This window comes from Dichomitus squalens (genome assembly GCF_000275845.1).
Source record: "Dichomitus squalens LYAD-421 SS1 unplaced genomic scaffold DICSQscaffold_8, whole genome shotgun sequence".
In the NCBI taxonomy this organism is placed as follows: domain Eukaryota; kingdom Fungi; phylum Basidiomycota; class Agaricomycetes; order Polyporales; family Polyporaceae; genus Dichomitus; species Dichomitus squalens.
This window is the reverse complement of record NW_006766890.1, coordinates 487,572-506,088: the sequence shown is the minus strand read 5'-3', so window position 1 is coordinate 506,088 and position 18,517 is coordinate 487,572. Positions and strand designations below refer to the sequence as shown.

Below are 18,517 nucleotides of genomic sequence, written 5' to 3'. Positions count from 1 at the left end.
TTACGCACCTTCGAGTTGCTATGCAGCATGGTATCTTACAACTCACCTGGACCCCAGCTTCTGTAGTATCACTCTCATACCACCATGTCCGCTAGTACTAGATCACCCACCAGTCAAACTGGCTACTCCCGTATGTAGCGGTGAAAAGAAGGAGGAAAGGTTGGGTGGGCACACTGATGTCGGAAGGAGAGACGTGGCAACGGAGCGTCGAGCGCGCAATGGGATGCGGCTGTGGTGTGAGCGCCCGTATTTAGGGCAGGCTTCAATTGACTTGGAAAGACGCAGAGATGGTCTCTCTTGCCTTGTACGTGTTCTGAGCATACAGTCCTTGATTTTTGGGCCTGCAGTAAAGTATGTATGCCTATTATTACCTTCAAGGAACTTATCCAGCTCGCAAATCTCGAGATATAAGACCACCAATGGTCACGGGCGTCATTAGTTGACATTAGCACTAATTTTCTGTGAATTCGCGCGGGGAGTTTTTCCTGATGGGGTTGATTAGCGCCTCTGGAGGTTTTTTTCGCTTGAAAAAGTTTGGGCATTCGCCATACCACAGATGTTTGCTGACAATCGTGGTGCACACCGCGGCGCCATACACTGCTTGACCGCGGTGCAACCATACTGGAAAACTGACGTCCCCGTCCTTCGACTCCTTGGAATGTTGGGGATGCCTGTTAGAGCGGCCTCTTCACAAAAGATTCGGCAGCGTGCTGCGCTGGGGATTCTATGACCGACGTTAGTACGAACCTTACTCATGACCGGCCAATGACAAACGTCAAATAGTGAGTCAGGCCTCTCAGTGAATGCCGACTCTACGTTCTACGTAAACATCTTCCTCGTTTCTGACTGGGAAGGTCGTGCCGGGACTCTATTTTGGCGGGCTGGCCGCTGTCAGAAAATCCTGACAGGACTGACGTGCATTGCCGCCGCTGGCGTTTGGTACGCTCGCGGGCTCCTAGGACGGCGGACGCAGCGCGCATCCCACGAAGAATGGCACCGCGGGCGGAAGCTTGTTTCCTCTTGCGATGATGCTGTGACTTCTGCAGAGCTTCGTTTGCATTAGAGGTTCCGAGATCGACAGGACAGAAGCTTGAGTCGCCAGCCTCGTGCCCGGAGGGCGTGTGCGATATTTCATTTTGGGGTTTACTGCGTAGCAACAAATGCAGTCGGCTGCTTGTAAGGCGGCTGCTCCGCGAGTGCGGAGAGGGTATATTTACGTAAGCGGCTAGGGTAGTGCTCAGGGCTGCTACAGCTCAGATGAAACTCGAAAGTTGACCGCGCATGTGGCCTATAGTATTCCACGCCGCACGCACGAGGCGTCGCAGCCACAGAGTTTGTCCGACGGGCGGAGAGGCAAGCTTGCACGGAAGTCGTGATAGCGATGGCATTTGTCAGAGCGCGGTGCTTGGTTGTGGACTGGGAGTGAAGCCTTGGGCGAGTCAGCTCGCAGCGCGAGAGCAGTACTAGTGAAGCACTACGCCTGCCGGGATAGGCAGGAGATGCCAGATCTGGAGATAGAGTGTATCGCGGATCGGGCGGGGCTGTCTCCGATCGAGCGTAGCGCTCATCCCGCCCGACGCCACGCCGTCCTACAGTCCGTTCTCTCTGCGTCTCTGGCGCGTTCCGCGTCAGCTCGCCCTCCCCTCCTGTGCTCTCATCCGCTGAGCGTATAGCAAGACAGAGACTGGCGGACAGGCCAGCCAGAAATGCAAATACAAAGGCGCAATCGTCATGGACGCAACGCAGGACGCGGGCGGCGTGGCAGGTTGTGAGAACAAGGGGAACAGCGGAAACGGGAAACGGGCGCGAGAACGCGCTCGGAGGGCGTCCATGTTCCCCTTCGGAGCAAGGCGACACGTGCCGTAACGTCGCCTCCGGACAATAGGCCTTTTTCTTAAGTAAAGACGGTGTCTACCGCAGGCCCTGCCTGCGTGTTTGTCTCCGCCTCCGCCTCCGCCTGTGCCTGCGCCTCCTCTCCCTCTCCTCTCTGCCTCCTCGGTCCCCTTTCCCTCGCAAACATGGTCGACTGGACGTCCCAGCAGGAGCTCACCAGGGATGGCGGTACGTGCCTTTTCAATCTCACTCTGAGTCTGTAGTAATTCGACGGTAAATACAGCGGCCAACATTAATGTCGTGTTCGCAAGCTTCGGTCTCTACATTTGGGAGGTCTTCCAAACTTCGGACTTCGAGTGGTCAATTCTCCAAGGGAAACGGAAGGTGAAATGGCAATGGGTAAGCTGACCATATCAATCCTGCCGCTGCCGTCATTGACTTCGTTTTGTGCTAAGGGTATGCGCTGTCGTACTCGTTTCCCGTTGTTGTGAAGCTGAACACCCCATGCAGTTCCCTTCTTCATTGCTCGGTACATCCTGGTCCTGTCCATCGCGTCGCTGTAAGTGTGCTGCGGTTGTCTTGTCCTTGCGTCAATGGGTATTTACAGCCATCTCCAGGATGGCCTCGTTCACCGTGAAGCATGCAGTTCGTCGTCGCGTCCTATCTATCTATCTCTAGCGTAATCCTCTGACCGGGCTTCAGATCAACTGCCATTCTTTGTACATATTCATTTGCGTATGTTGTCTCCCTTTACCTTCGCATTGCGAACTTTTCTCACTTCACACTGGACAGGTGGCAGGCAATCTGTCCATCATCTGCGCCTCGGTCGTGCTCATGCTCCGGACGTAAGCTTGCTTTTTAATCATGTCGCGATTCCGATCGGCGACGGCCGCTGATACGCGCATCCCGCCTACCGCTCGCCAAACAGCATCGCGGTCTGGGAACGCAAACTCCCGATTGTGGTCGCCCTCGGGACTCTGTGCCTTGCGCACACCGCGCTCCTGGTCCGCGGCATGCTTACCGTGTCGGCCCAGTACGACGCCGTGCAGCAGATGTGTGTCGCGACGGCGTTGTCGCACACGAACAGGGTGTTCTTGAGCGTCACCTTCTGGTCGAGTGCGTGTCAATTTGTTGTCGCTATCTGGACGTGTGTCGTGCAGTGAGACGATGGTGCTGAGATGGTTATCTCTTCTTAGCGCTGGGCTTCAACCTCGTCATTACAGTCCTCCATGTCGCTGGTCTCATGAAGAGCGATGAGGGGTCAAGCGTCTGGGAGCTCCTCTTCAGGGAGGGTGTCGTTTACTTTTTGATAGCATTCACGTTCAATGCGCTCCCTGCTGTGAGTTAACCTTTGTTGTGGGTCATCCAATGTTGGACTGACATAGCGGATTTCAATAGATCTTCAGCATCGTGAATCTCAACAGTGAGTGCGATCTCCAAAAGTTCCCCTATCGTTCTTGCTGACTCGAGTGATCCTAGCGACCATGGACCTGTAAGTTCTGAGCCCCCCACGATCCACGATTTGACAGCCGTAACTGAATATATGTGGGCTACCGTCTCAGTATCACTACTGTGAGTGCTCTGTCTCTGCTTGTAAGCGATTGTTCACTCACAGTATCTCCACAGGTTCCCGTTACGGTGATGACGTGAGTGACATATTCCCCCCGTCACTTCACGTTGTTCAGGAATCTAACCCGAGTCCCTGCAGCGTTATATCGGCCACCAGGACAGTGACCCGCCTCCCCGACATGGACGACGACGACATCTACGTCCACAGCGCAACGCAGCTCGCCTCGCCCCGCGTGCCCAACGCCGCATACCGGTTCACCCAGAACAAGACCGTTCGGTATCCGGCAAGACCGGAGGTGCATGTCACGACGGACCAGATCGTCATGGAGGACTTCGCGTGTGTGCTTTCCTTTGCCGCAGCGTACGGTTCATATACTGATGTACATCTGGTGCAGCGCCAGCCCGACCTCGGCGATGACCGACAAGCCGCAGTCGCTGACGGGCGACGACAAGTCCTCGTTCAACGCCGTTTGAGACCGCCCTCGCCCTCGCAAAGGACCCCCTCTCCGCTCATCGCTGTACCTGCTCGTCCGTTCGTACTCGCAGCTCGTTACGCCCACAAAATGCTTGTTCACGACTGCGTGCGCGGCGTCGCTGTGCGTCCGCCGCGATGATGACCGTACTCGTGCTCTCCCTCCTTCCCTCCACCTCACTGGCTCGTTCCTCGAATAGCAAGTACCGTGATTAGCTTCGTCACACCTTATAATACCCGGCGCCCCCGGACCGCTGCTAAATGGCCCCTCCCCCTGTAATCCCCACCTGCTCCGCTGCCTGCTTGCGGTGGCATGACTCTGCTCTATCTCTTGGATGTGAGGATGGTTGAAGAGGAGAGGTGTACGTATGTTGCCAGAAGTAATGGACATTGATCCCAACCCGTTGTGCAGTACAATACATTCCGCGGATAGCCCGTTCCGCCGATGCATGGCCGTTGCCCTGTGCCTGTTCCTCATGGGATCGGATCGACCACTCTATTCGCCCCACGGCGCCCGCGACGCCAGTGCGACGACTCGTCTCCGTCTCCCGCTATAACATCTCTATCTCCCATCTCTCTATCTTGCTTTCTTGTGTCATATCTCGTATTACTCTCGGCTCTGATACTCATAGCATACCTGTCTCGTACAGACGTCGACCTGTCGGTGCAGTCGCTCATTTAGATACCACCCTCCGTTAGGTTACCACTTTGCGATCCGCGCAGCTGCCGCCATTGCTCGTCCTGCCCGGCGGCATCCGCAAGCACTCACACTCGCATGTAGAGCCGAGTGAAACAAATAAAAGAATTGCAGTACAGACAACAACGCAGGACCGCGACCCAAATAGGAGCGACGGACGTCCGACAAAAGCAACGCGCAGACCCTCCCCCCCCAAAAAAAAAGCCGGGAGCTCACCGCCTCCGACTCGGCCGCCCAGCTTTCCGTCTTGCGGCGATCCCGCCTTGGCGGTTCGTGCCCTTGGACTTGGGCCGTGCGGGCAAGCCTTTCGACGCGCGCCACTGCTCGCGGCGGGAGTTGCGCGGGCCGTGCGTCGAGATCTTCTTTTCGGTGGAGGGGCCTGGGGCGGGGTCGAGGTCCATTGCGTCTGAGAGTCCGAGTCCGATTGGATTGTGATGGATTGTGATGGAGGGTAGGGGGTGGGGGAATAGTGGGGGCAGCATATAGTACGTAGCGCAAGAAGGGGGTAGGGTACATGGTAAGCGTGTGTTTACGGATACAGTGGGGACGTGCGAACCTGCTCCGTTTGCGTTCTCGTCAGATGGCGCTTGGCCGTCTGTTACATAGGAGGTCAGCCTTCGTATCCAGGAGGAACAGCTGGGCACGGGCTGGGGAGAGAAGCTCGAGTCCGCTAGGGCAGGCCCGAGAGGGGAAGAGCACTGGTGCCGCGAGGCTTCGAAGACCCTCTTTCAGATCGCCCTCGCTTGACAGAGTCCTCTACAACGCCCCAAGGGGCTCGAACAGCTGTCCCATGCGCTCGGCCGTGATGTCGTCCGGGTCGATCAAGCCCAGAGCGGCGAACGAGAACGGAGACCAACCTGCTGCACCGTCGTCGACCCACTCTCCGCTCTCGCCCTCGGCGCCTGCATCGCCCTCTGGTGTCTCCTCATCCTTCTCCGTCGTGATGAGGACCTTGAGCTTCATGTTAAGGCGGTGGAGGCGTGCGGCCTCCGTCGCGGCGTACACGCCCTGCTCACGCTTCTTTGCGCGGAAATGGCGCTTGACTTTAGAGCGAGTCGACTTGGCCATCGGGTATGTTGGTGAGAAGGTGAAAAGGGGTGGTGCGTGCTGGGATTATTTAGGCGTTTGAGAGGGAGTCAGAGGAGAGGGACAAATGTGTAAAATGCGGCAGTGTGGGGCAGGAGCCGCAGGACCGTGAAAAGTCTGTCGATCGAGATCGAGCAATACACGTGATACAGATCGCTGCCCGATCGCTAGTGTGGCAGTCTCGGGAGAAGTGACTAGCTTTGACTTGTACGCACTCCGATACCAGCAGCGCCTGGCAGCTACCAAATGATTTTGTGAGCGAACTATAGACCCCGTGCTGCCTAGAAACCAGGTCGAGCGAAGTGCGCCTCTAAGAAGTGAGATTTTTTCGAGGTACAATGCTCATTTTCCCTCACCGCAGGCCCATGTCTTCCTCGCCTTCCGACGACATGTCTGCATTCACGTCCGCTCTCAAGTCTTCGAAGCGGACCATAGCAGTGGCTGGTGCAGGTTTATCTGCAGCATCCGGTATGTGTGGTCTCGGGAGAGTGAGCTGAGCTCAATCTCAATACGGGATCACTAGGGGTACCTACCTTTCGAGGAGCAGGAGGGTTGTGGCGGAAAGTACGATGCTATCAAGCTCGCTACCCCCGAAGCATTTCGCGCAAGCCCTTCACGGGTCTGGCAATTTTACTACTATCTACGGGAGAAGTGAATGACACCCTCTTCCTGCCGAGTTGCATACGACGCTCTGGCCATTAATTGTTTAGGGCATTAGCAGCCCAGCCTAATCCTGGGCACCTTGCGCTGGCAAAGTTCTCCGTCCCATCCATCAGGGAGACGGTCGTGTCGGGCGCGTCCTTCACGCTCATAACGCAGAACGTCGACGGCCTCAGCCGCCGAGCCCTAACGCAAATCGCTGAGACCCACCCGGAGCTTGCAGACGAGGTGAGCTCGTCAGCCGTCCAGAACTCCATGCTCGAGATGCACGGGCGACTCTTCGACGTCGTGTGCACTTCCGCACGGTGTGGGCACCGGGAATTCAATCTCCACTCACCCGTATGTCCGGCTCTTGCGGGGACGGAGAACGTTTTCGCACGCGACGAGCCCGAACCGCACATTGACGAGAAGGATCTACCCCGCTGCAAGAATTGTGGGTCCCTTGCGCGTCCGGGAGTCGTGTGGTTTGGGGAGATGCCGTGGTTTTTAGATGGGCTAGTCGACCACGCCGACCTGTGCATCGTGGTGGGCACCTCGTCGACGGCAAGTACCAAGACAGGCAGGTTGATAAAGGACCGGAACTGACTGTTAACTAAAGGTCTATCCTGCCGCGGGCTATGCCCACGCCGTCAAAATGAACGGTGGGAAGGTGGCAGTCTTCAATCTTGACAGAAGTGACGGCGACGGCGACGCAGACTTTTTGTTTCTCGGACCAGCGGAGACGACGCTGCCCAAAGCTCTCGGCTTGTAATAGTTGTAGGATTTGCAAGGAAGACTAGATGTATGCGAAAATAGGAAGTTGCGTATTCCACAACGATGTGAACGTATGATATGTACTGTAATGTAAGATATTACCATCAGATCCTGTATACTTCCGGCAGTGATAGTACGCAAACTCACTCATAGAGGACCCTGTTCGCCCTGCGTTTCCTGTTGCTGCTCGTCCTCCTCACCCTTCTCCGCGCTCGCCTGCTCATCCATAAGCGCGTCGTACCCCGGTTTCGCGCGATTATACACGCCATGCAGCGTCCTGAACACCTGCTGCTCCCTCGGCGACCGCTCCTCGCTCCAATCCTCATATTTCAACACCGCCGGACTCCTCGTTCTTTTGACCGTCGGTCCTAACTTCTCCCCAAACTTGGGGAAAGCCCGGCGGACCTTGAGGTCGTACAGGATCTTGGACAGCGGCTTCTCGGGGTTAAGCCTGGATTTGTTGGCCGTGCGGTAGATGAACGCCTCGTCGATCTTGTCGGAGAGATTCGCAGGGGTGATGAATGTAGCGGACTGGTGGTAGAGGTCCACGAGGGCGCGCATCTTCTCCGGGGGCAGCTCTGCTTTAGGTTGGACACTGAGTTTTGTTTGGGATGATGAAGAGGGAGAGTGTGGTGGCGATGCTTGCGTGGAGGAGTAGCGCGAGCATACTGCCGCTCGTCGGAGGGACGTCCGGAGCGGGTTTGCGGCCACACTTGACATGGCGGACAGAGGCAACAAGTATACGGTCACGTTGCGTATGCGTGCCGAATTTGGGCAAGCAGCCGCCCGCCCTTTCCGCGCGCTTCGTCACCTCTTTGCGCTCTCTCAATTATATATGTCCACGCGACAAGTGCTGGCAATTCTGGATATTAGTCCCGTTATCCTGCAACATCTCCGACTACGGACGAAACAGGGGGACACTGTCCAGCGCTGCGCTAATTAGCAGGCTCTTTTCATGCAACTTGCAAGTCACGATCTATGTATGTTTCGTCTTAGACTCCATCATCGGATGATAAAGTCATACGCTCGAGCTGATTCACGTCGCAATCCAGGGAATATATATCATCCGCAGAGTGGCAAATCATATGTATTTGGGCAACTGAGTTGGCAAGTGACCGAGGGCGAACACAACGGAGTCGACCTCTCACAGCGCTGTATGCCACACCGTATCCATCATCTTGCTACACTGCAGGCCATTTTGTACCAGCCCTACGGAACAGGGCCCCGAGCGAGGATTGTTTTATCACCACAACCTCTCATCTGCGCAGCAACCTCCGAGAGCTGCGCATATATTCATTGGCAGACTGCAGCGTTAAGTCCGCTTCGTTATACGGACAATCCAGGTTGCGTATCATCTCTGTTGTCTTTACTGTAGTCTTTAATACTAGGACATATTCCCCGTGTAGAGGAACTTCGCCATGCACATCCCTTTAGCGCTTGCAGCCAGCTTCGTGCAGACTATGTTGACTTGTGGCGCCCACTGCGAGGATTCTGCGAGGATTCCACGTAGTGTCCCATTCTCTCCCGAACCATCCTACAGCCAAACCCTACAGCGGGCCCCGGTCACCGAACAGCCGCGAGGAGCCTCACGACTACTTGTGGCTGATGCAGGACCTGTGGAAGGAGCCTGACGTCCGGGCCTGGGCCACAAGGCATCCTGACGTCAAGGAGGCGGCACTGAAGCGATGCGGATATGCGGAGTGTTCCAACCGCGAGGAAGCGGTGTTCACTTTCAAGTGTTGTGGCGGATGCAAGGAGGAGTGGAATTGCAGCCCGGAGGGTCGATAAGCGGATTGGCAAAAGCATAAGCTAGGTGCGTCGGTCTCCCATGCCCTTCCTCCCGCGTTAGTCTTGTGTGTTATGACTTGGCATGCTGATGTACGCTTGGTAGAATGCTTTGTTTATGGCCAAAAGCTATTGGCGGGTTCTTCACGCGACGATGACTTCGGCTCCGAATCGTCAAGTTCTGTCTCAGACGACGGGTACTCGGACTCATCCTCGGACTCATTGGCCGAATATGCATACTAAAGCACTCTCAACTGCTTGCGTCAATATACTTACGTTAGCACACATTCACCGCTGAAGTCTATCCGCCAGCCTCGTCTCTCATCGAGCTGAGTTCGATCGACAGATGCAGCAATAAGTAGTGTCTGATCTTACCGTAATTCAAGTTTGAGATCAGAAACCTTGTATATCTGCCGCACATAATCATCTCTATGGCCACGACACGGTCAATTTACCTTCTTGTCCGTACAAACTTCCACTCTTACAAGTATCAATAGAAATACTATACTCGTTGGACCCACGGGCTACTAGTACTACTGTAGGAGGATGATTTCCGATCACAGCGTCTTGTTTGTGACGGTCGCGGATGGTCACAACTCGGTATCACAAGGTGGAGTGACGACGCGTTGCGGGCCCCTCGATATCGGTGGTCAAATCCTCTCCGCCCCACGCGTCCTCAGCTGCCGTCAACACTCTGTCGACTAGACAATCACTACTGCAACCTCCACAACCATCTCATCAGCATGGACAAGCGCATGGGCATGGAAGCCTTTATGGGCGTAGGAGGCGGCATGATATCAGAGGAGGCCGCCAGAAAGTGAGTAGAGATCGGCTTCAATCTCGAGTATAGCTCACAATCGGACGGCTGGTGGTAGCCTCAAGAAAGGAGAAGATCTATGCCGCAGAAGAAAGCCAGAGCAAGCTTTGCCGTATCTCTTCAAGGCGATGGAGGATCCCAACAATCTCGACGCCATCGTGCAACTGGCTTTCCTCATGCCCACGATGGACATCGGGATCAGATTGCTCGAGGAAGGTGAAGCAAAGGGTACGTGCGTTCTTTGAGCCTGTACGAACGTCGACTCATCAGTTCTCAGGTCGGGCTCAGTTGCGCCAGATCCTCGGACCCACCTGTTTTGACGACGACGATGATAATGTCGGTCACTTCTGGGGTCTCATCGAGACGCGTCCCTATATGCGCGTTCTTCAGGCCATCGTGCGACTTGCCTTCGAAAACAAGGACTACAACAAGTCCGCGTGAGTGTGTGGTCCACATAATCTAGATGACAGAACTTCACACACCCTCTTCTAGGAACGCGATCATCGAGATGCTTCGTCTGTGTCCAGGAGATAACTTGGGACAGCGCTACTGGCTCGGTTCTGTGCTCCTCCAAGCTAACCGCACGGCGGACGCACTATCTTTTGCACAAGATTGGCTCGATCCCCAGTACAGGGGCAGCTGGCCACCTCGTGGTGGATGCGCCTTCCGCCCCCCCAGTCAGACGCCGCTCTCAGCCGAAGCCCTCGAGAAAGTGAAGAATTATGGCCACACAGGCGTCGTGTATACAGCAGCACTCGCGTCGTACAAGCTGTGGGGTGATTGTGACATCGCGAGGCAGTATTTGCGTTGTGCAGCCGCCGTCAACCCGCATGTGTTGCTCAAGATCTTGGCCAGAGTGGACCAGCCTAGTACGTTGTACGCATCATGAATAGCACTAGAAGTTTATCTGACCATGATCTACGCAGAGTCGCTGAACAACCTGCCGCGTTCATTGAATGGGCCCGAGGATGCGCACGACTATCTCTGGCTTACCCAGAACCTGTGGATGCCTTCACACATCTGGAACTGGGCGAACAACGATCCAGAGGTGAAGTCTCATGTGCTGAGGACATGTGCGCGCTCCGGGTGTGGCGCGCGCGAAGTACGCGCAGCCGAGTTCAAGCGCTGTAGCGGCTGCAAAGAAGTCATCTACTGTAGCCCATCGTGCCAGAAAGAAGACTGGCCGGCGCACAAGAAGAGTACGTACTATACTCCAACGTTATCACTCACCTGGCTCCTTGCCGTTGACCCTTGATACCGTGCCGCTGACCCCATTCCCGTTTTCGTCACCGAATGCGTGTAGAGTGCAAGGAGCATCAACAGCACAAGGACTTCATGAAAGCACTCCTAAGTGGCCGCAGACCCCCCCGCCCAGTCGACCCCGACGCGCCTATGGTCGCTTCGGCTGACTTCAGCTCTGATGGCATCGCCACGACCTTTCACTAAGAACTGTGGGCCTTCCTGGCTTCGGCGCGCTCTAGAGGTGGCGTTTGAACCTTCGTGAAGCATGCCTGCGGAATGCTCCATATAGATTGCTCTTTTCATAACCTAGGGAGCGGAAGAGTCACGCCTCTCAGAAGTCGGTCAGAGTTTGGACCTCGGAAGAAGCGAAGTCTGGTCGTTGCCACATTCACTCCCTAGTCCCGTCTCCCATTGTCTCATGTCCATTGTGTCCGGCATACGGCCTCCAAATGCCCCAGTGCGGATCGTCGACCTGATCATCGGCATGCTCGTAGGCGTGCTTCGACTCGGAACTCGAGTTGCTCTCAACGGAGTTCCAAGCGGAACGGTGTGGTCGCGTATGGCAATGCGAAGAGATTCCGGCGTGGACATCGTAGGCGTCGGAGTCGCAAGCGATAGGCTGTGTCTCAACTCTCCGTGAGGATCAGGCAAAGATCAATACCAACCTCGCGCTCCGTCTCCTGTTCCGTGCCCCGGACCCACGGCTCGGCTTCGGAGTTGATGGCTATCGTCCCAGGGACCTCTATCTATGTATGGCCCCCTGCACGGAAGCACGGGTGTGATGCACGGAGCGCCCGTGTTCCGATAGCTCATCGGCGCAGGACTGGTGACGGAGGCTCAGGCTGCGCTGGACCCGTACCATACGTTACGTACCTGCGCGAACTTTATGTGCCTATGCCATATCCGCCAACTGTGGCCCGGCGCAAGGAGCTCGATTGCGTACGGCGGCCCTGGCCTCGCGCATATCCGGCCTATGATGCATCATCGCTCGATCATCTTCACTGCTGCTCCTGCGAACGTTCTCAATCGCGCGTAGGTCCTGCGCGCGTTCTCGTCTTGGTGCGTGTGCTCGTCTTGGTCTGCACTCTGCTATCGCCCGTGTCTCGACCAGCCTACTAGCCTATAAGCAGAACTTCCTGCCCCACGCCCATCTCTCCGGGATCTGGGGTGGCCCCATATCACATCTCGCATCCTCTAGTGAGCTGCCGGGGCACCTGTCTCGCTCGCCGGCCGCTTGCTCGTCGGTCGAGCTGCTGGGTGCTGGGACAGCCCAGCGCGAGCGTCGATGACTCGGCGAAAAATGCTCGCCGTGCCCTGAACCGCTATCGGTCGTTGGCCTTGCGCTGCTCTCTGCGCGACTAGTGCCATTGCACATTCCCGCCGTTCAGCTCGCCCGTCGATTGCAAGGTTCCATGCGATTCGAGAACCCGCGCAGTCAGCGATCGCGCACGCACGCACGCACCCACACACAGTTGCGGCTGCGATGTCATCTCGCCGCGCTTTATCCCCGGACGAAGCCTATGCCAATGCTATCCTGCGTGTACGTGCGTGCGTGTGTGCGTGTGTATGGCCGCCGACATATGGCAATTCGCCCGCCCGGAGATCTGGTGAGGCCCCTCCCCTCTCCAGGACGGATTCGCAGCGGTTCTAGCACCCGCGAATTGGAGCCCGTCGGAGCTGGGAGAGCAGCGTACCTCGAACGTGTCCCCCAGGGGCCAGCGCAGTCTGTTCCACTTTGCGCGCGGGACCCTTCTTTTGCCGCGAAGCGACCCTCGTACTCGCTGTATGTATGGGGCCGGAACAGGCAGCTGCCATGTTCGTCCAGGTCATTTGCCCGCGCTCTAGGCGCGCGCGCGAACTGGTGCGCATGAATCGTGATGTCTATACGTACTTCTTCGCGCTGTGCCTGCATAGCATCGAGGTTGATCTCGCGACCCGCTGTAGCTTCGCGGCTTCAGCGCTCGCACGGCGCTCGTCGCGCGTTCTCGCGCGCGCGCATCGCAGAGGAAGAGACCTGGTGGAGCAGCGCCTTTTGCCCCGTCCCCAGTGGCTAGTTGCCGCCCGGCCTACTAGCGACCGTTGCGTTGCGCACCACGTTTCGCTCACCACCGCGGGGTCCGAGTACTACGGACGGTTGTTACAGTCTGCGTGCGCGCGCAGCGCTTTGTCCAAGCTACAAGCTCGAAGCTTGACGGCCGAAGCGGGGTTGGGGGAAGGAGATTATATATTATAGGCTTCCTGTCTAGGGTACGCGTACATGCAGCGAGGGTACGATACACGGTGCGATGGCATACAGTGTGATGGGACGCTCCGCGGGTGCACAGGTGAAAAGGGAGGGGGGGGAAGCATGGGACCGGTGAGTAAAATGTCTGCGCTGCTAAAGACAGGGGGCGAGGGTGAACGGACGTGAGAGGGTACGGAGAGGAGATGAGAGGAGAGGGATGCAGACCGAGTACACTAAGCTCGGGAGAGTATCATGTTGGCTATGTAAGAGATTGCGGAGCACGCATGGCTGGTCGTGAAAGAGAAGCCCGGGCGGGAGACAACGGGTGCTGCGGAGAGCTATTACGATCGAGAAGGGGGCGTGGGAAGGGAGAGACCAGGGAAAAGTCGGGAGACGATAGTGACACAGCAGACACGCAGGACGCGGGGCAGAGGGATGCAGAAAGAGTCAGTACGGAGAAGAGCGAGAGGACGAGCGGACTGTGATATATGTACAGTGCGAAGGCGGAGGGGGATATCGGAGAAATAAGCGTCATTAACGGCGTAACGTGGATAGGTAGACCAGTAAAGCGGGAAGTATCGTGCGTTAACCGAGCCGAACGACACCGAGCGGCCTAGGCGGCCGTCGAGTCGATAAATTATACGCCGCCTTCAGGACGGCAAGGAACGAGCCTTTGGGCGATTAAGCGCGAAAATTCGGGGATGAGAGAGCGGCACCGAAAAATATGGCCGCGTGGCATAGCCTAGGACGGCCGATCCAGGGAACGATGGCGTGATCACAGGGAAGTCGAGGGAGGGGGGATCGGACGAAGTACAGCACGCTTCTCGCGATGCTGTAAATTTTTTCGGGGTTTGGCGACCACACCGAGGGCAAGTCGAGACGAACAAAAAAGGCGTCGGGAGAGGACAGAGGGGGGATTCGCTCGAATCCGCGACGCAGCACCGTCAGCTTGCGGTCGTGTAGACGGGTTCGGATCGCAAAAGGCGACGGAGCAGACGAAGAGGCAGAAGGGGGGAGAGCTCCGCACGACGGGAGAGGAGGCAAGGACGCAAGGTGACTAAGCGCTCGAAGACGCACCGACGCGAGTCTACCCGCCGCAACCCCGCCCTTCCCTTCTCTCCCTGCGTCCGTCGGGGGGGCAGGCTCAGTACGACCAGTCCAGAAACGCGCCGTCGAAGTCGTAGTCGCGATCCTCCAGCTCGTCGTCTTCCTCCTCCTCCTCCTCCTCCTCCGGCTCAGCGGCGATGCGCGGGCTGACGGGCGGGGATATCCACTCCTTCTCCTCCGGCTCGACCGGGGAAGACGACTGCTTCGGTCGGGACTGCCAGTGCATGCCCGCGAGCTCGAACGCAGACAGGCGCGGCATCTTGGAGAGCGTCGCCGCGATGCGAGTGTAGAACGCCTGCGTCCGCGCGGCGAAGTCAGCATCTCTGACCGTCAGATGGCAATCTCAACGTAAACACGCACCATGTCGGGCAGATCCCACAGCGCGCGCGTCGTCATGAGGCGCAGACAGATCAAATTCGGAAACGCGACCGCGAGGGCCTCGAGGAGCTGCGCGGGCGGCACACTGGTCATCGCGCTCATTACCTGCATTTCCGCGCCGGCGGCGGACAGAGAGCCTGCGCTCGGGATCCGATCAGTGTCCGCATCCAGGCTGAGGTCTGAGAGGTGGTCCACCGCCTCATCCACAAAGGGAGCGCCGGCTGCACATACGGCAAGAAGGCTGGGCGTCAGATCGCCGAAGAGGTGCACGGCCTTGAGAGGACGCGAGACGAGGGTGGGAAGGAGGTACGCGGGACCCGTGTACGCTTCGAGAAGGGGTATGTGTGAAGGGGGGATGGCAGCGTGCCGGGGCGGCGATTTGGGATGGGCTGGGGTTGGGGCATCGGCGTCGGCGTGGCCTGGTTCAGATCCGGCATCGTCATCGGAGTGGACGGAGGAGAGGGTGAGGGAGATAAGCGATGGAGCCTGGGCGAGGAAAGAGGAAAGGTGCGCATCCAGCGGAAAGTTACAGGTCAGATGTTCGAGACGCGGGTAGAACGCGGGCCCGGGACTGGGGGGCCCGCTCGCCTTCTGGCCGCTCTCGGCCTGCGGTGGTGAGAGAATCCAGGATGCGGAAGCGTCGACGTAGAGCGCGAGACTGTTGAGATTCGTCATGAGGCGCAGCGCGTGCTGCAGGGCGGAATAGGTAGGCAGGATGGCTGGCTGGGCATCGTCGAGGTGTGCGGAGAATGTGCGGACGTGCTTGGCGAGGTCGGGGCGGGCGGCGAGGAGGTGGACGAGGGAGAGGTTGCGGCCGTAGGCGGAGAGGGAGAGATGGCGATAGAGGAGGCGAGTGGCACTAGGGTTGAGGGCGGCGCAGCTGAGGGCGACAGCGGAAAGAGCTGCGTGATTGTAGGTCAGCGGTGCGAGGACAGCGTCGAGGAGCTCGACGGGTAGGGTGGCGAGGCCCATGGCGGACGTGCGATAGTGGGAAGAGGAAGCGGATGATGGGGCGTTATGTAGACGAGGGATTGACGTCCAGAGTCGACGAAACGAGAGGGTGGCCAAGGGAAGAAAGGGAAGGGATATATAGTAGCAGAAAAGAAGAGTGGTGGGAGAACAAGGAAAGCATATCGGGCGCGTCTCTCGGAGTGAGGCGCAGAAGATGGTGGGTGCTTCTGCGTGCGCTGCTGCGGCTGGCGAGTCGGCGGACAGCGTCTGGCAGCGTCTGGGGACGTGCTCCGTGATCAACTGTATGAATCTGAGGTCTCCCGTATGAAATCTGAGCCCTACTTTTACCATCGACGATCCCCTCCTCCGAACCCTCATCTCACCCACACGTGACATTTCTCCGCCCTTCCAGCTTCTAGCCTACTGACCATCCAAATGACTCTAGCCTCATCCATCTCGCTCGCTCTCTCGCACCTCCGTCCTCCGAGCACAATCCTCCTCCGCCGCGTCCGCACACCACATGCCGCCCCCGACACGTTCCCTCGTGCTGGCTCGCGTATGTGAGCACCTCCTCAGCCTCATCACCGCGATCACAACGAGCACCACATCCTGCCTTCCCAGCCGTCCACAAGTGTGCCTGTGGACAGGCCTCGTCTCGCTCCCACCTCACTAATCGGGCGCACGTCAATGTAACATCGGCCACGAGCCATCACTCTCGTCAATTCGACGTCGGAAACGAGCCAGAAGTCTGGGCGCGCCCGCCAGATGGCCATCGACTACTAATGCCACTCTTCCAATACGTCATCGTTCCTCACACGACGTCGCGTGCTGCCCACGGTCGCCAATGTCTCTAATCATGTATTTCCTGTGTTCCCGCTGTAGATCAAAGTGCGGACGTCTGCCACGATTCGGATATGGTATCGCTCGGTGCTTTGCATTATCAGAAGTAGCCACACAACGTTAGGGAACAGATGAGCCACTTTGAGCACGAACCAGGCCCTGGGAGAGGCCTGAACCTTGCGATGTTTCGAAGCAGGCCACGACGCCCCTCGCGAACTCACGTCGACGCGTCTGAATTCTCCGGGCGCCTATCACTACACGTGGCAGGCGCGTTCCCTTTTCGGCGGTGGGCTCGTTGGCGCAGACGGTCGAGCTGCTCCTTTCTCTTCACCGTCCCTGCCGTGCCCTTCCACCATGCTCAACGCCCTCCGAAGATGTGCTCAAAGGCTCATGTCGACGGCCGCCCAGCCGTACCCTTACTCTAACGCCGCCATCATCCCGCCGCCCCCCGCCGTCCCAGCCCCCGCGCCGACAAAGGCCGGCAAGGGGCTCATGGCGCACCTCCCCCAACGCCTCTTGACTCCCGAAAAACTGCAGCTGCTCGCCCGCTTCGGGAAGCGACACCCCGAGCGCATCCTCCCGGGCTCGGTGCTGCAGGTGACCACGAAGTACGCCCCGACGTCGTTCACCGGGGTGCTGCTCGCGATACGCCGGCGCGGCGCGGACACGTCCTTCCTCCTGCGCAACGTCATCAACCGCACGGGCGTGGAGGTGCAGTTCTTCGTGTGCTCGCCGCACGTGAAGGAGATCAAGGTGCTCATGCGCGCGGGCGGGAGGGGCTCCGAGGGCAGGGCGGGCCCCAGGATGCGCAGGGCGAAGCTCTTCTATCTGCGGGACGCGCCGGATAAGATGACGGCCATCTCGGCGGGCATGCGCAAGTAGCGCGGGTGCCAAGCGAAGAAGGAGAGGCGGCAGGAGAGGAAGGACGGACGAGGAAGCGGGGAGGAGGAGGAGGAAGGGAGGCCCGGCCAGGAACGTCGACGGGACAGGCGAGCGTCCTGCGCCCGCTGGAGAGGCTGGGGGTGCGTGTCCTGTCTCTTTCTCTGGGTTCTCAGCTCGGACGCTGACGTTTGGGGCGCAAATGTTCGTCGTCTGGAATCCCGGTTTCTGTGTCGTTCCTCGCCCGGCTATTCGTCCGTTGGATGGTTGGCACGAATGTGCTTCCGCGCTTCCGTCTGCTTGTTCGTCCGGGCTCGGCAATTCGGTGCGTGCTTCCGTGCGGATGCAGCCCTGGCGCGGCATAGTCTCGGGTGGTGGGAGTGCGAGGGGCTTTCGAGAGAGCACGCATGCGGCCGTGGCCGTGATTGACCTTTGGATTCAGATACAGATACATCCGTGCAGTTGGGTTGGTCCACCGTTTCCGTACATACAGACACGCAATGCATCCCAGTCATGAAGCTCATCGTCGGCGACCCGAAGCAGCAGATCGGCATCAACTAGGAGCGCACACAGAGTTCTAAATGCTAAGCCGCTTCGAAGGTCTTTCGCGACGGCCGCGGCTGGCCTCTCAGTCCCCCGCTAGCTTATGGTGTCTGTTTCGCCCCCGCGCCGTCTCTGCGGATGCACACAGGCGAGTCCGGTGACCAGACGACGATGTGCTGGCGTCACCGGCTGCGCTTTCGGGCATTCAAGCTGCCTTCCGCGATCGATGGCTTCGTCCGGAATACGTGGTTGCCATCCTCGGATGCCAGGCGTATATTCACAGGAGCCGCATCCCTGGGTCCGCTACTCCGGAGCCGAACCTGCGTACGCGTGTGTGGAGCAATAGCGGTTCGAAGAGGTGGGCATCAAGCTGCAAGACATGCGCAAGGTGCCTCGCGGGGCGTGGTGGTGGTAGCGTAACGTGCGCTTTGGGCCCTGCATAGTACGCCACGGCGTGGGTCAGGATGCCAGTCCTTTTGAGGTGCGGGGTTGTATTGAGAAGCCCCCCGTAGGCTTCCCGTCTGCCGTGTCAAGCTGCTCGCAAGGTTGGGGGGTTCTCGTTGGCAGAGAGGTGAGATCGCCGCGCTAACGACGCAACGCCGTGTGACACAGGTGCGGCTTCCTTGCAGCTGGTAGAGTTGCGAGGACGCTTCGCCCGGCGATCGATGGCTCAGATTGCGG

At 58.2% G+C, this 18,517-nt stretch overlaps 8 protein-coding genes across 8 annotated transcripts; 4 read left to right on the top strand and 4 right to left on the bottom strand.

The window, feature by feature from the left end:
• Positions 1-1,921: 1,921 nt before the first annotated feature.
• DICSQDRAFT_83711 (uncharacterized protein) lies at positions 1,922-4,677 on the top strand. Its single transcript, XM_007364229.1, has 14 exons — positions 1,922-2,061; positions 2,117-2,233; positions 2,344-2,392; positions 2,451-2,478; positions 2,536-2,568; positions 2,626-2,678; positions 2,762-2,949; positions 3,030-3,172; positions 3,232-3,256; positions 3,313-3,325; positions 3,396-3,405; positions 3,460-3,479; positions 3,542-3,739; positions 3,798-4,677. Exons 1-14 carry the CDS (start codon positions 2,019-2,021, stop codon positions 3,874-3,876), a joined length of 999 nt encoding a protein of 332 aa, XP_007364291.1. The 5' UTR covers positions 1,922-2,018; the 3' UTR covers positions 3,877-4,677.
• A 106-nt stretch (positions 4,678-4,783) lies between these two features.
• Positions 4,784-5,639, bottom strand: DICSQDRAFT_56664 (uncharacterized protein; the record flags this gene model as incomplete). Its single annotated transcript, XM_007364228.1, has 2 exons — positions 4,784-4,977; positions 5,429-5,639. The coding sequence occupies 2 exons, from the start codon at positions 5,637-5,639 to the stop codon at positions 4,784-4,786; spliced, it is 405 nt and encodes a 134-aa protein (XP_007364290.1).
• A 383-nt stretch (positions 5,640-6,022) lies between these two features.
• On the top strand, positions 6,023-7,068 carry DICSQDRAFT_145927 (DHS-like NAD/FAD-binding domain-containing protein; the record flags this gene model as incomplete). Its single annotated transcript, XM_007364227.1, has 5 exons — positions 6,023-6,125; positions 6,181-6,182; positions 6,223-6,308; positions 6,368-6,860; positions 6,916-7,068. The coding sequence occupies 5 exons, from the start codon at positions 6,023-6,025 to the stop codon at positions 7,066-7,068; spliced, it is 837 nt and encodes a 278-aa protein (XP_007364289.1).
• DICSQDRAFT_83704 (uncharacterized protein) lies at positions 7,060-7,788 on the bottom strand. Its single transcript, XM_007364226.1, has 2 exons — positions 7,218-7,788; positions 7,060-7,153 (listed from the first exon to the last, which is right to left on the bottom strand). Exon 1 carries the CDS (start codon positions 7,629-7,631, stop codon positions 7,218-7,220), a length of 414 nt encoding a protein of 137 aa, XP_007364288.1. The 5' UTR covers positions 7,632-7,788; the 3' UTR covers positions 7,060-7,153.
• A 1,706-nt stretch (positions 7,789-9,494) lies between these two features.
• Positions 9,495-11,883, top strand: DICSQDRAFT_83701 (uncharacterized protein). Its single transcript, XM_007364225.1, has 6 exons — positions 9,495-9,672; positions 9,731-9,900; positions 9,950-10,109; positions 10,165-10,541; positions 10,599-10,871; positions 10,976-11,883. Exons 1-6 carry the CDS (start codon positions 9,599-9,601, stop codon positions 11,116-11,118), a joined length of 1,197 nt encoding a protein of 398 aa, XP_007364287.1. The 5' UTR covers positions 9,495-9,598; the 3' UTR covers positions 11,119-11,883.
• A 39-nt stretch (positions 11,884-11,922) lies between these two features.
• On the bottom strand, positions 11,923-13,107 carry DICSQDRAFT_154166 (uncharacterized protein). Its single transcript, XM_007364224.1, has one exon. The coding sequence runs from the start codon at positions 12,824-12,826 to the stop codon at positions 12,416-12,418; it is 411 nt and encodes a 136-aa protein (XP_007364286.1). The 5' UTR covers positions 12,827-13,107; the 3' UTR covers positions 11,923-12,415.
• A 1,175-nt stretch (positions 13,108-14,282) lies between these two features.
• On the bottom strand, positions 14,283-15,595 carry DICSQDRAFT_56914 (uncharacterized protein; the record flags this gene model as incomplete). Its single annotated transcript, XM_007364223.1, has 2 exons — positions 14,283-14,540; positions 14,855-15,595. The coding sequence occupies 2 exons, from the start codon at positions 15,593-15,595 to the stop codon at positions 14,283-14,285; spliced, it is 999 nt and encodes a 332-aa protein (XP_007364285.1).
• Positions 15,596-16,176: 581 nt separating this feature from the next.
• On the top strand, positions 16,177-18,177 carry DICSQDRAFT_103317 (uncharacterized protein). Its single transcript, XM_007364222.1, has 2 exons — positions 16,177-17,436; positions 17,643-18,177. Exon 1 carries the CDS (start codon positions 16,769-16,771, stop codon positions 17,294-17,296), a length of 528 nt encoding a protein of 175 aa, XP_007364284.1. The 5' UTR covers positions 16,177-16,768; the 3' UTR covers positions 17,297-17,436; positions 17,643-18,177.
• Positions 18,178-18,517: the final 340 nt, after the last annotated feature.